Consider the following 12,227-nt stretch of genomic DNA (forward strand, 5'->3'; position numbering starts at 1 on the left):
ACATAAAGAGGCTGCTAAGAACACAAAGAGTGGCAGGGGCTGTGCTTTAGCTCACTAGATATTTAAAAATGAAATGCACATATTCTTTATTTTGTATTAATACACTGTAATTGCTTTACAGAGTCCAGCAGATCAGTTGCATGTAAATACTACAGATGAACTTGCCAAACTGGAGCTCACAAAACTAGTGCATTTATCCCAAAGCAGAGACTAAACCCTCTAACTCCTTAAAAAAATACATTAAAGAACATACCACACACACACATATTGCACTTTTCTCCATATGAAATTTTTACCCCATATACATCACACCAAAGTCTCTTCAAAGGAGTCTGTAATATAAGATAATAAAGCTAATAATTACTCTAACAGTAGTGTACACGGTTCTCTAATGTTAGACATAACAGATTTGAACAAAAAAGCCACTTCAAAGTAGTACGAAGTGGTGCCCAATGGATACTCTGCCGTATTAGAAGGCATTAGAAGCCTTTTATTCTAATTGGCTTAAAGGAAATTACATGAAACATTAAATATGCTTTTGGTTGAGGGGAAAAGTCAGTCTAAACTACACTTAAAAAACGCTGTAGCTTCCCCCTTACCAGCACTGCAAAGCTCAAATGAGCTTAGACTAAGTTGGCACATCCTGATAAATGAATTGCAGAACTCAAGAACAGATTTATTTTTATCTTCGAGTCCTGAAATGTACAGTATCCTGGAGTTGGATGGGGAAGGAAGTGGTTACAGTTATGGCAGTAACCCAGCTCCTGGAGCAGAACTGGACCTGTCTCCATAGGTGTTGTGTGTCCTGTTAGCAGTTTTTGCCACATAGTTCCTTGAGTGCTTGGTCAGATATTAGAATTCCAGAAAGCGTTTATTATACTGTGGGGTAGGGAAGAAGGAATGAAAGGACAGGACTCTTTGCCTCTTCTTTTTTTGCAGTAGTGAAATGCCTGGTCTGTTATGCTGCAGTATTTGTCAAGCTGTTTCCTTTCCCTTTGTTAGTCACTTAAGGTGTCATAGGGGTTTCTGTGTTCCATAGCTATTTACTGTGTCAGATGAGTTTCCTTTTGAAGGGAAACCACACAATAAAAACCTTTTCTTTCTCCTCTCAGCTATTTAAAGTAGAGTTTTCTAGCTCTCTTTATCTTGCATCACATAAATAGTGTATGGATGTGATCCCTGTTCTTTTGCTGATGCTCTTTTGCATACTCTCCTTTGCTGATGCCTTGAGAATCACTGATACCAGAGGTAGAAGCTGAGCACTTATGGATGGAGTCCAGCTGCACAACTGGACCAATATCAGAGCAGGCTACATAGCAACAGGAGTTGCCTCTCTAATTGTAGTATACAGGAAGCAAGGTGCCCTCTGTCAGCTGTTAAACCCTTCCCTCCTTCACACAGCCTACAATGCAGTGACTGAAGTCCCACTATTCCATGTTAAAATGCGGTCTTATTGCTGTAAATGCTGTCTCATTATCCAGCTTTCTAGTGAAGGAAAAGAGAGCAGCTTTGATAACGCCTTTCTAGCTTGGTAGGATCTGTGATTTGACAAATATGGAAGAACCAACATACCTGAAGTACTTTTTTGTGTGTTTGTTTCTTCCTTCTGCTACCTGTTCAACGCATTCCATTTAAGTGACCACATGCCCTGAATACCCAAACTTTGAGTTTGGTGACTACACCCTCATTATTTGTAGTATCAAAGACCTTAGCTCACCAAACTTTCCAGCAAACAGTGGTGTTTTCTACATATGTGATCAGCACAGTTTCTCTGCCATTCTTTGTGCTTTAATGAATCTGCAATTGTGCTTAATGTTTGCTCAGAAAAGGGCTAAACTGTCTAGCTGTGAGCCTCATTTGTCTATCATTCTGTAATGTCCCACAATACTTAAAGGCTAGAGACAAAACCCAAGCTAGACACCTAAACTTTCTGCAGATTCCTAAACAATCCTCTATGACTCGCATTTCATGACTGAAAGTTCTGGAGACACAACTGCTTGTTGAGTTTAGTATTTCTTGAAATGGTTGATACATCAACAGTTCACGATGCTAAATATTGCTGTAATACTTTCAATGTTATATATACACATGAGCAATCAAAACACTAAGAAAGTTAAACATTATGTTCCACATGGTGGAACGTGTGCTCTGAAGGGACTTTGGCTATAGCAAGGATATAAATGGAGTACTGTCTACTTTCTTCAGAAAAAAGCATATAGGCTGATAAAGAACTGAAAAAGGCACAGCACTATCACTTCACAGGGGTTTTTTTTTTTAAGCTCATTGTTTTTATCCTTAAGTTCTAAAACCCTAAGTAATTGTCCAAATATACAAAGCTCAATAAACCACCAGCAACACATACTGCAAATTCAAAACACAGTTTGTTTGCTTGTTTTTAAAATGCAACGGAAGGACAGATGGATCCTTTCCAGTGATTGGAACTTCTCCAAGACAGAGCCCTCCACAAAGGCCTGCCTGCAAAAAGGGTTGATTTCAAAAGCCACCCAGGTGGATTTTTTTTTTAATGCCATTGGCTGCAGCTCTTGATTTTTCTCATAGTACTTCTTACCTTCTATCTCTCCATTAGCTAATCCTTTATCCTTTAGTATTCTGATCCCCACCCAGAGGACTCTACAAACCACTGTGGTGCCCCATGTCAGTTCCAGGTATCTTTTGACAAAGTCAAGATGTCACTTAGCAGAGATCCAGAAGCTTCCCTTAGTGGACAATTAAGAGTTCCTTGGCAGGCTTGGGAAATACTGTTTACTTGCTAGCAGGAGGAAGTGGAGGCTGCCTGAGATGCCTGGTGATCTCGGAGACTTACCATGGAGTAGTTCCAGATCAACAGCTTAACCAGCAAATTGGATGCCAAAGTGCAACTTTACTTTAATTCCACCTCATGCTACTGTTTCAAGAGTAGTATTACAGTTGCCATCAGCGCAGACCCAAATCTACCCTGAATTTCAATGAAAACTATTGCTTTTATTGCCAAGAAGTACAATACAATGTGCACTCATTCTCATTTCTCCAAGTGAATGTTAGATGAATGCTGACAAACTCCCCATTTTTTTTTAGAAGGGGCTATTTCCTTCCTCTAAAATTCACTTTTTTTGCCTCCTCCTATGCAAACTAGTTCTTTGTGGGATTAAACTGCACTATCTGTTCTCTAGCCCCTTCCACCAGCAAGAGGAGCTAGTGGCCAAACGCTTCTTGCCACCTCCTGCTTTTTTTCCAGTCAGGTGGATTTTTAGTTCCCCTGTTAATTCAAGGGTTGAAAAGTTACCATGAACTTTGGGCTAGGAACAAAAAACAAAAATTCACACGCTTCTCCATTTGTCCTGTATTCCACTCTCATGTTAGTCACTCCATGTATTAATTCACCAGGACATAGCCACTGTGCTGGGGATCTACAGTCTCCATCATTTCACAATCAAAGAGTCCAGGCAATTCCGAGAGGGTTAATGCATCATAATTTGACTGGGACTCACGAGATGCTGAGCTGCTCTGGCTGTCAGGCAATGCTACACTGCTCTGTTGTGCTGGGTCCATGGAATATTGGCACTGGTCTGGGTAGTCTGGCTCAGAAGAGGTGACAACAGGCAATTCGCAAGTCTGATATGAATATGGTAAGGACTGTGGCGGCTGCTGCACCTGAACTGGTGATGACAACCGTGATGAGCTGGTGATCTGGGAGGGTGGCAGTGGATCCAGCTGTACCTTCTGGTATTGACTGAGGAAGGGGTCGTATTGCATTTGTTCTGAGGAAGGCTCCATCACAGGGCTCAGAGGCTGCTGCAAGCTGAACTGGGTTGATTGCTGCTGCTGCTGTTGTTGCTCCTCCCGGCATGAAAGTGGCAGTTGACTTGACCTTGGGTATGAGCTCTCAGCTATTTGCATCTGGTTAAAATAGGCCTGCAGCTGGGACTGCTTCTGGAGAAAGAGTCGCTTCTGATGCAGCCTGAATCAAGGACATAAACAGCAATTATTTCCACCTTTTGAAGTGTTAAGGCACTAGGCACAAGTCCTGCATGCTAGTCACTCAGACAGTTCCAGCAGGCAGTGAAATACAGAACTGGAAAATTCATGGGCAATCTCATTTATTAAATTTTACAGCAGACCAGAATCTTCACCTTTCAGCAGATGTGCAGAGGCTGAGTTTGTAGACCTTTTGATAACCTTTTTAATCGCCTAGTGAATTTTTCCTGTGCAATTAAGTTAACCGCATGCATTGTTTAATTTTGTTTGCTAAGAATAGGATGCACTGTGTTTGTATTTTAAGCCTACAGAGCAGTGAATAGCAGAACTTGGGAGCTGAAAACAAGTATCGCTGGCTACTAATGGAAATGAACAGTCTCCTCCCCCCCCATATTCTTTTTCTCTGAACTGCACTGCTCCCTATGAACTTTTATGAAACACCATGATTTTGACTCTTTACAAACAGTAAGAATTTACAACACAATGCAAGGTTATAGCTACCTTTGACAAATTCCTGTGATGCAACAAAGTGGAGGTCTCCTGCCAGCCAGTTACTAAAGCATGCAGAAATAGGAAACCTACTACTGACACAGCCAACAGCGTTCAGAAAATGAATCTATTGCTTCCCAGCTTATTTCTCTATGCAGACCTCCTATTCTTTAAGAAGTACACCAAGCTGCTCTCAATACTGTTAGTTAAGTTCTTGATCAGGATTAATCAACTCTACAGTGGTCAGGAGTGGCCATAAGCTATAAAGTAATTACTGATTGCATGCTTTCTTGAAATAAGTAGTATTTTTATATCTCTGTTCCTCAGTCTTTTTGTTCTAGACAGCATGTAGCTAGGTTGTTACTTTTCCTTTCTCTGTGATTCTTTTGCAAAACTCTGCGATAGTAACTGTCTTAGATATCTATCTTGCTTACTTGTTTGACGATTACCAAATGATGAGCTCATAAAGAGCTTACAGCCCTTTAACTTGGTAATTAAAATCTTGTCTGCTATAATATAGTTATAAGGGGACACAACGCATCTATTCACTGTTTACTGTAACTTTTTCAGAGGAGTGTCACTTCTAAACTGATCTCATATGACAAGAAAAAGTTGATTTACTTTACTGTAAAATTATTGGGTCATAGGAATGAGACAGGAAATACCTAAATGACTGCAGGGCTTTCCAGCAGACAGAAATACACAATCCACGTTTTGACTTATGAGAAATACTGCAAATATGTAGGTTATAAACAGTGAGTGGTTGGGAAGATGAGGGTGAAATTAAGTACAACAATGTAAGTAATAGGGTAGCTTCCTCCTATGCTTCTATACGCCCATTAGTACTAAATGAAGCATGTAGTTATTTGCAGTTTACCTGCACCCTAGTAGTGTTAGCTGATAAAGAGCTCGTAGCACAGAAATTTATAAATACATGGCAGGACTGTTGTCCCCCTTTTAAACGGAGGACTGTGTCCTTATAAATGTTTAAGTGAAGCTTTCCTTTTTCAAAGACTTTCTAAAGGGACAAAGATTGTTCCAGTTCTTTTATTACTCTTGAGGCTAAGAATAAATAACTTATCTGCATAGTTTGGAAGCTTCTTACCTGTGCTCCTGTAACTGCTGTTCCAGACTCCGGGGCAACTCTTTGCAGTATAACTGGCAAGTATTCTGAGCTTTTGATAGTAGAGTGGGTTTCTGCAAGAAAAGCAGTGCTGTTTTAAATTGCATCTGACTTAACATATTAGTCCAGAAAGCAAGTGAAAGAAGATTGTCTACCCTTATGACAGTGTAACTGCCCAGCTCCATTTCAGAAGCTGTCAGTAGAGCTACTATCTAAAACCACAGCCACTATTGCTTAGTGGCTTCTAACCCTTAGACAAATAATATCTTCGCACGATAGATTGTACCATGAAAAACCATAGAAAGATTTCTTCCTAAGTGAAAGAGAAGCTGCAAGCTGGAAAAAAAAGTTTATGAACTAAAGCTATATGAAAATTGGTTTTAAAAAAGAAAAGTGGGGGGGAGAAACAGTAAGCCCCAGGGGGTCAGAAGTGGCTCCTCAGATGCTGATGCATAACCTTTCTGGGATGCAACACAGATAATAGGTATTCACTAGCAGTTACTTCAAATTGCTTTAATAACACTATACAGTAACAGACTGAGTAGGAAAACAGCAGTAATGTAGTATACTTTTTGCATAATTAGGGTCAGTGTCTGACGAAAGAAAAATACAGCATAATTTCAAATTCAGCTGTTCTCTGCTAATTTAGCCTTTGACTGATATTCCTGAGTAATAAGATCTAAAAGGCTAGTCTGCTGTGTAGTAACAGCAGCTGGTTTAATTCAGTGGAGGGGAGGTATGGTACCTGGAGCCTGTGTTGTAAGTACTGTGTCTCTAAGCTCTGCCGTCTGGATAATAATGGGGGATGTGCACCATTAGGGAAAGCAGATGCAGCTTCCTGCTGCTGCTGAGATGCTTCCTCCTGCAGAGAGAAGAGGAACAAGTTTCATCCCCAGAAAAGGCTTTTCTGCCTCAACCCTTTCTTTAAGGATTTCCCCTGACAGAGGTTTCATAGTTGCCATATGGACTGGTCTCTGGTGTCACTCACCACTTTCACTGCAGGGTGAGGAGCCTGAATTACAAAGCCTTGAACTATCTGTGCTGCAAAATGGCAAGGGCTTACATCTATAACTAAAATGATATTATATATAATGTATTTTCTGACTTGCCCTCTGAAATAGTAAACGTACAGGGTTAGAAAACTGTCCAAACTCTGAATGTGCTTTTGTGCAGCTCTCATTTCACAGCTTCAAAACGGAAGGCGAAAAGCTTTCAACAGTGGTGGAGAGGATACGCACAGAGTAGGCATCTCTAGAAAGCTGGAGAGTGCTGACATGGGAGGGGAGTGAATTGTTGTCAGGAGAATACCATGAGCACTGCAGTGAGTTTACATCAAGTGAGAGAGTCTTGTGAAAACATTACAACTTTGTGGTTGTCAGAACTGAAGTTTTCCAGCAGTCAGAAAATAACAGCTAGAGCTTTAAGAATAGCAGGCTTCATCTGGAACATTAGGTGCTTGTGTACTTCTTACCCATTTTATTCCTGGGGTTTAACAGAAACTTATTATTCCTGTTTGCTGTGACCTGTTCCATTTGAAACAATTAACTAGGGAGCTGGTAGAAGCTATTTAGCATTTCACTATGCCAATCAGGCTAACCGTTATTACTCGGCTTTTGCACTTCTTAAAATTATACCAGACTAACTCCAACAGGGAAAGATGTCACCGGGCTTTAAATCCAAAACATCGTTCAGATTAAAAGCAATAATAAGATGTTGGATTCAGAAAGCTAACAAGGCCATCTCACTGACACCATAAGGATGGTAAAGGCTAGCCTGCAAATGCCCATTCTCTATTCTGCAGAAGATGGAAAGGAGGAGGGGGAACTTTCTGTAAACTAGCTCTTCTCAGATCTCCAGAACACCTTATCTTCTCCTTATCTGTCCCAACGCCTTAACACCTGAAAGACAGAGCTTGATTTCTGGTTTAAGTACCTGCGGTGGACTATTAATGAGGTCCTGCAACTGGGTGGCAGTTGATGTCAGAGAATGTTCTTCTTCTGATCCCATCTGCTCATACAGCAACTGGACTTTGTTCAGTTCCAGGATTCCTTTGGTTCGTGCCAGATTCTGGAGGTGCTGTCTAAATGCTACAATTCCTGGAGAAGAGTTGAGCAAAACCCTTGTCAGAAAAATCAGTTAATTTGTAACTGGTTAGCACAGCAAATGTGAGATAAGATGAGTAACAACCAAGTCACAAGGTGGCTTGGTGCTTCTGTGTATAGAGTACATTTACTACCGCATCTAGGTATAATGTGTCATGATGATGACTATAATTACCTTGTGTGAGGGATGTGTCAGAAGCTCTGCGCCCCTCTCGGAAACTGACAGGAGAGCGGTTGTGGGTCTCTCGCTTTTGGGAGGTGAGTGCTTGCATGGCTGGATTGGCAGGTCTCAGACCTATGAAAGGTGGTGTCATTCTGGGTGCTTGTTGGTTAGTTAGCACCATTTCTTTCAAGGAAGGGGTGTCTTCCAGGAATTTAATATCTCTCTGAATGGATCCCATGTCGTACTCTGAATCAATACTGCCTAGAGATGAGTTTTCATCCAATGAGTAGACTTTCCCTGTGACAAAAACCAAAAGCCAGAATAAAAGGAAAGTGCAGCAGTAACTTAGCAAAGCAAAGGAATTGCCACAGGCTCAAGCTATTCCTGCCAACAGTGACTGTCTTAGAGGAAATGAAACAAAAAAAAAAAGTTTCGTAAAGTAATTGTAATTTAACACTTGCAGTACCATAATGGGGATTTGCTACTGGTTTTTCCATTATCGCAGCAATAAGATGCTATGCAGATCATGTTCACTGGCTTGGTTGGAGAGCATTCAGTGTGTGTGGGGTTTTGTTTATGTTTTGTTGTGGGGGTTTTTTTTGTGGTTTTTTTTTTTTCCCCCACAGATAATCCTGACAAGACTGTAGCCTGAGCTGAAAGGTTTGGTCATCTTGCTGGTTTTGGAATACCTGAGAATCCAGAGGTTTTTGTTTCCCCACTGTCCTCCTTTGCCAGTACATCTTTAGGGGATGAATGATTTGGGGACATGTAGTTATGTAAAAAAAGAACAAGCCAACTCCCCAGACTTTACCCATTGCTATTGGGGTTGTACATGACTGTAGCCAGCTGTATATTTGCTGCTTTGCTTTTATACTGTCTGTACAGCCGGTTTTTGGGTGTTTTGTTGTGTTTTTTTTTCCCTTTGGCCTTTATAGCAAATGCTAAGTAACAAAACCAAGAAACTGTCTTGTGCGTGTCGCTCTTAAAACCTAAGTGTATTTCATCCTGGGCTTATTAGATTGAGTGCTGAGAGCAGGACATGAGCTTTGAGATGTGCGTGCTAACTTCTGTACCTGTGCCTGGCATCATCACCAGCTGATTGGTAACTTCTGCCAGAGTGTGACGTCGCTTCCCACAGCGAGCTGCTTGGAGGGCTGCAAATGCCTGTGCAGGGTCATCTTCTGACTCTCCTTCTGTCTCTATTCCTTCATCAATAGAAGTTTCCATCATGCTGGTAGGCAGTGATTGGCATCCTTTCCTAATCACCACAGGAGGTACAGGATCTAGCAGGCAGCCATTTACCTAAATGGCACAAGGAGAAGATGGGACAGTTTTCAATTATGTGCACACAGCATCACCCCAAAGTGTAAGAAATCTCTGCCCATCATGTCAATTGGAGGCACCCTGGATATTTAAAATGTGTGAACCTCCCTATAATCTACTCAGGTAAGAAAGACTTGTTAAGAATTGTACATGACAAATCCCTCCAGGTAGGATCACCACTGACATTCTCTTAGTAGTCAACTCCCTAAATCTAAATACTCTTATTTCCACAGTACTATGTTCTCCAGGGCTGCTTTTTTTTTTTAGAGTTATTAAAAACCTTTGCCAGCTTAGTCACAAATATAAAATATTTATGGAATGTACAATATAGTAAGGGGAAACAATAATACCTACTGTGCTCATTTATCATGCTCAGATAAGCACTATGAAAAAATAGTCTTGTAATTAATTGTGCAGCATTCTTGCAGAGCTGCAGAGATGTGTTCAAGAATAATACAGTAAATACACCCTTTCCAGCAAAAGTCCATTTGATTCATGGTGCTCCTCTGGAAACAAAGGTTGCCTAGAGAGGCTGTGGAATCCCTCTCCTTGGATTCACTCAACTTGGTAAAGCTCTGAGCAACCTCATCTAGCTTTGAAGTTAGACCTGCTTTTAGCAGGAGGTTGGACTGGAGGGCCTTTAGAGGTGAAATACTCCTAGGATTTTAATTCTGTTCTTATTCTCCAAATCAGTTTGTCCTGAATCCTTCTGTACCTTAACTAATTCTTTGCCATATGCAACTACTTGGGTTTTGAGGACCATGGCCTGCATGTCATGCAGTTTTGGGGTGGGTATTCTGTTCTGTAATACCTTAGAAGCTCTAATTAGTGTCCTGTTGCACAAGTCACTCCTACTGTTTTGGTAGGATCAGGTTGGGTAAAACATGGATGAAACAACACAGTCGTTTAGCAGAAAACTTGGCACTGCTACAGGTGATTTTATGTAAAACTGTCGATGAACCATTCCTGAACTTTCTTCAATGTTCTTGGGTATTTTGAAAACAAGTGTGTTTGGAAAAGAAGCTTCACTGCATTAACAGCAGCTGTTAACAAATGGTCTTGCAAGCAGATTATATGGTGGTACTCTAGGAAAATATTTAAAGCAGTATCAAGAAATAGCTATGAATATTTTGAGCATCAGTAAAATGATAATGCTTGCACAGGAAAATTCTGGATCTGCTGCCTCTATTTTAATTTAAAGGATTATAGCTTTAAGCTTAACTTCTTGCACACCTTACTTTCCATTTGTGACTCTCCCATTCAAATGCCTTCTACTGGTCTGGCAGCAAAAGCACTGGAAAGACTATTTAGTGAACTGCTGGAAAGGAAAAAGAGAACCGATACCACGTGGGCAGTTGTCTCTCTGCAGTTTACCATGGCCCATGGATCAGAGCTTGGAAATCTTTAGCAGACATGTTCTATAATACTTAAGACACCAAATATTCCCAAGTCAATTGTGACTTCACACCTCACTGTAGTCACCATTTGTTGATCTACTCTGGCCAAATTGCATCTATAAAAGCAAAGGGGGATGCAAAATAAAATTTGAAATGTTAATTTCCAAATGTCTTTGAACTGCTTTTTGCTTTCCAGCTGTAAGAGACCACACAAGGAGTTACTTAAAACAGTGATGAGAACCAGGGCCACACTCTTAGTGTTGGTAACTAACCAGTAAGTGAGCAATAAAAGCTTCAAAATGTCAAGCATGAAATCAAAGCCCTAGCTGGCAGCAGGCAAAATACAATATGCTGAAATTGAAGTTATAATGTGATATGAGAGAGAATAACAAGAGTTTCATGAGAATAATGTACTTCATAAATGTAATTTTTTTAAGCTATTTCCCCTTCCTCACATGGGAGTTAACAGAGCATTTGTATTTCACTCATTCTTTGCTACCCTGCAGAGTATTGTCACAGACCTCAAAGTTGCATGGCAAAACGGATCAGACTGTAGCTCCCTTCAGAGAGTTAAGCTGTAACCATACATTTGTAAGGCTGTGGAGCAGTCACGTTCTATCAGTTGAGTTCAGTTAAGTCTGTTAACTGTGGAGGTGTGGAAAGCCTACACAAAGTCTTCCAGTCTGATTACAGGAAACAAAACCCGAGATGGAGCTGCAATTTTTACATGGTCTCCAGTGAAGATTTTACAGGCATTCCTAGTTACAGAGATGGACTAGCTGAGAACTGCTACAACCTATTTGAGATGCTGCAGTTCTAATAGTTTTTGACAGTCAGAAGGTCCTGCTGGCTATTTACCATTCAACAAAACATTAACAAAAATGTAACTCTTTTGGCTAGCTTATTATGAAATTGGCAGAGATACGGAATTTTAAGTGCATGGTATTTTAATCGCTTTAGCTGGCAATGGAAGCTTATGGTTAAGGTTCCGTTATACCTTCCTGTTCTCATTTGTCTGAATTTTTGGATGAATAGCTGAGTAGGTTACTCTAGATACTCAGCAGTGAACCCTTTGTATTAGAAGCTATATATGAGGAGTCTTCAGGGCTCTTAAAAATATATTTGAGCAGAAGGAAAAAAAAAAAACCCACTCTTGTAGGTTGATTTTTCTTTTACAAATGACTGTGATAAGATTGGAATGTAAGCAAAGAACACAAGAGGCAGATTACTGATCAAAAAGAAGACACAGCTGTTGAAAGTTATATGCAAGACAGAAGTAGAAAAAGAATCTGGAATACCTAGAACTCTGATGCTCAGAGAATACTTAAGTTTAGGGAAACAGGCACAATGTGTTTTGTCCAGCTAGTACAAGAAATGTACAAATCAAGTGTTTAGATACTGAAGATCTTTGTATTTGACTTGTCTATCCTGAGAGCTTACCCAGGAATGAGAACTTGCCAGAGGGAGACCAGAGTTTTGGGGACAGCATATGCTTAAGAGTAAGTGCTTGGGAGCAGGCTGAGAAGATTGGGTCTTTGAGGAAAAGGCTACTGAAAGCAGAGAGAAGCAGCAGCGTTCTCTAGCTCAGCTACCAGCAAGTGTCAAGACACAGGAGGCATACTAAGGTCAATGAAGTGACATTAGTTTGGATTAGC

The 12,227-nt window shown here is 40.6% G+C and overlaps 1 protein-coding gene across 2 annotated transcripts in view; it reads right to left on the reverse strand.

Moving 5' to 3' along the window:
• Window positions 1-30: 30 nt before the first annotated feature.
• The window catches only part of SIK2 (salt inducible kinase 2), a 59,080-nt gene continuing 46,883 nt past the window's right edge, over window positions 31-12,227 (reverse strand). Inside the window, exons 10-15 of one of the 2 annotated variants that reach the window (XM_076358478.1) lie at window positions 8,926-9,154; window positions 7,865-8,149; window positions 7,520-7,683; window positions 6,333-6,449; window positions 5,570-5,661; window positions 31-3,958 (exon numbers count right to left, since the gene is read on the reverse strand). In XM_076358478.1, coding sequence (XP_076214593.1) covers window positions 3,373-3,958; window positions 5,570-5,661; window positions 6,333-6,449; window positions 7,520-7,683; window positions 7,865-8,149; window positions 8,926-9,154 — 1,473 coding nt within the window. In that variant the 3' untranslated portion in view covers window positions 31-3,372. The remainder of the gene's footprint in view (window positions 3,959-5,569; window positions 5,662-6,332; window positions 6,450-7,519; window positions 7,684-7,864; window positions 8,150-8,925; window positions 9,155-12,227) is intronic. The other variant, XM_076358479.1, reaches the window with a different exon arrangement.

The sequence above is a fragment of the Aptenodytes patagonicus genome, chromosome 23, assembly GCF_965638725.1.
Source record: "Aptenodytes patagonicus chromosome 23, bAptPat1.pri.cur, whole genome shotgun sequence".
Taxonomy (NCBI): Eukaryota; Metazoa; Chordata; class Aves; order Sphenisciformes; family Spheniscidae; genus Aptenodytes; species Aptenodytes patagonicus.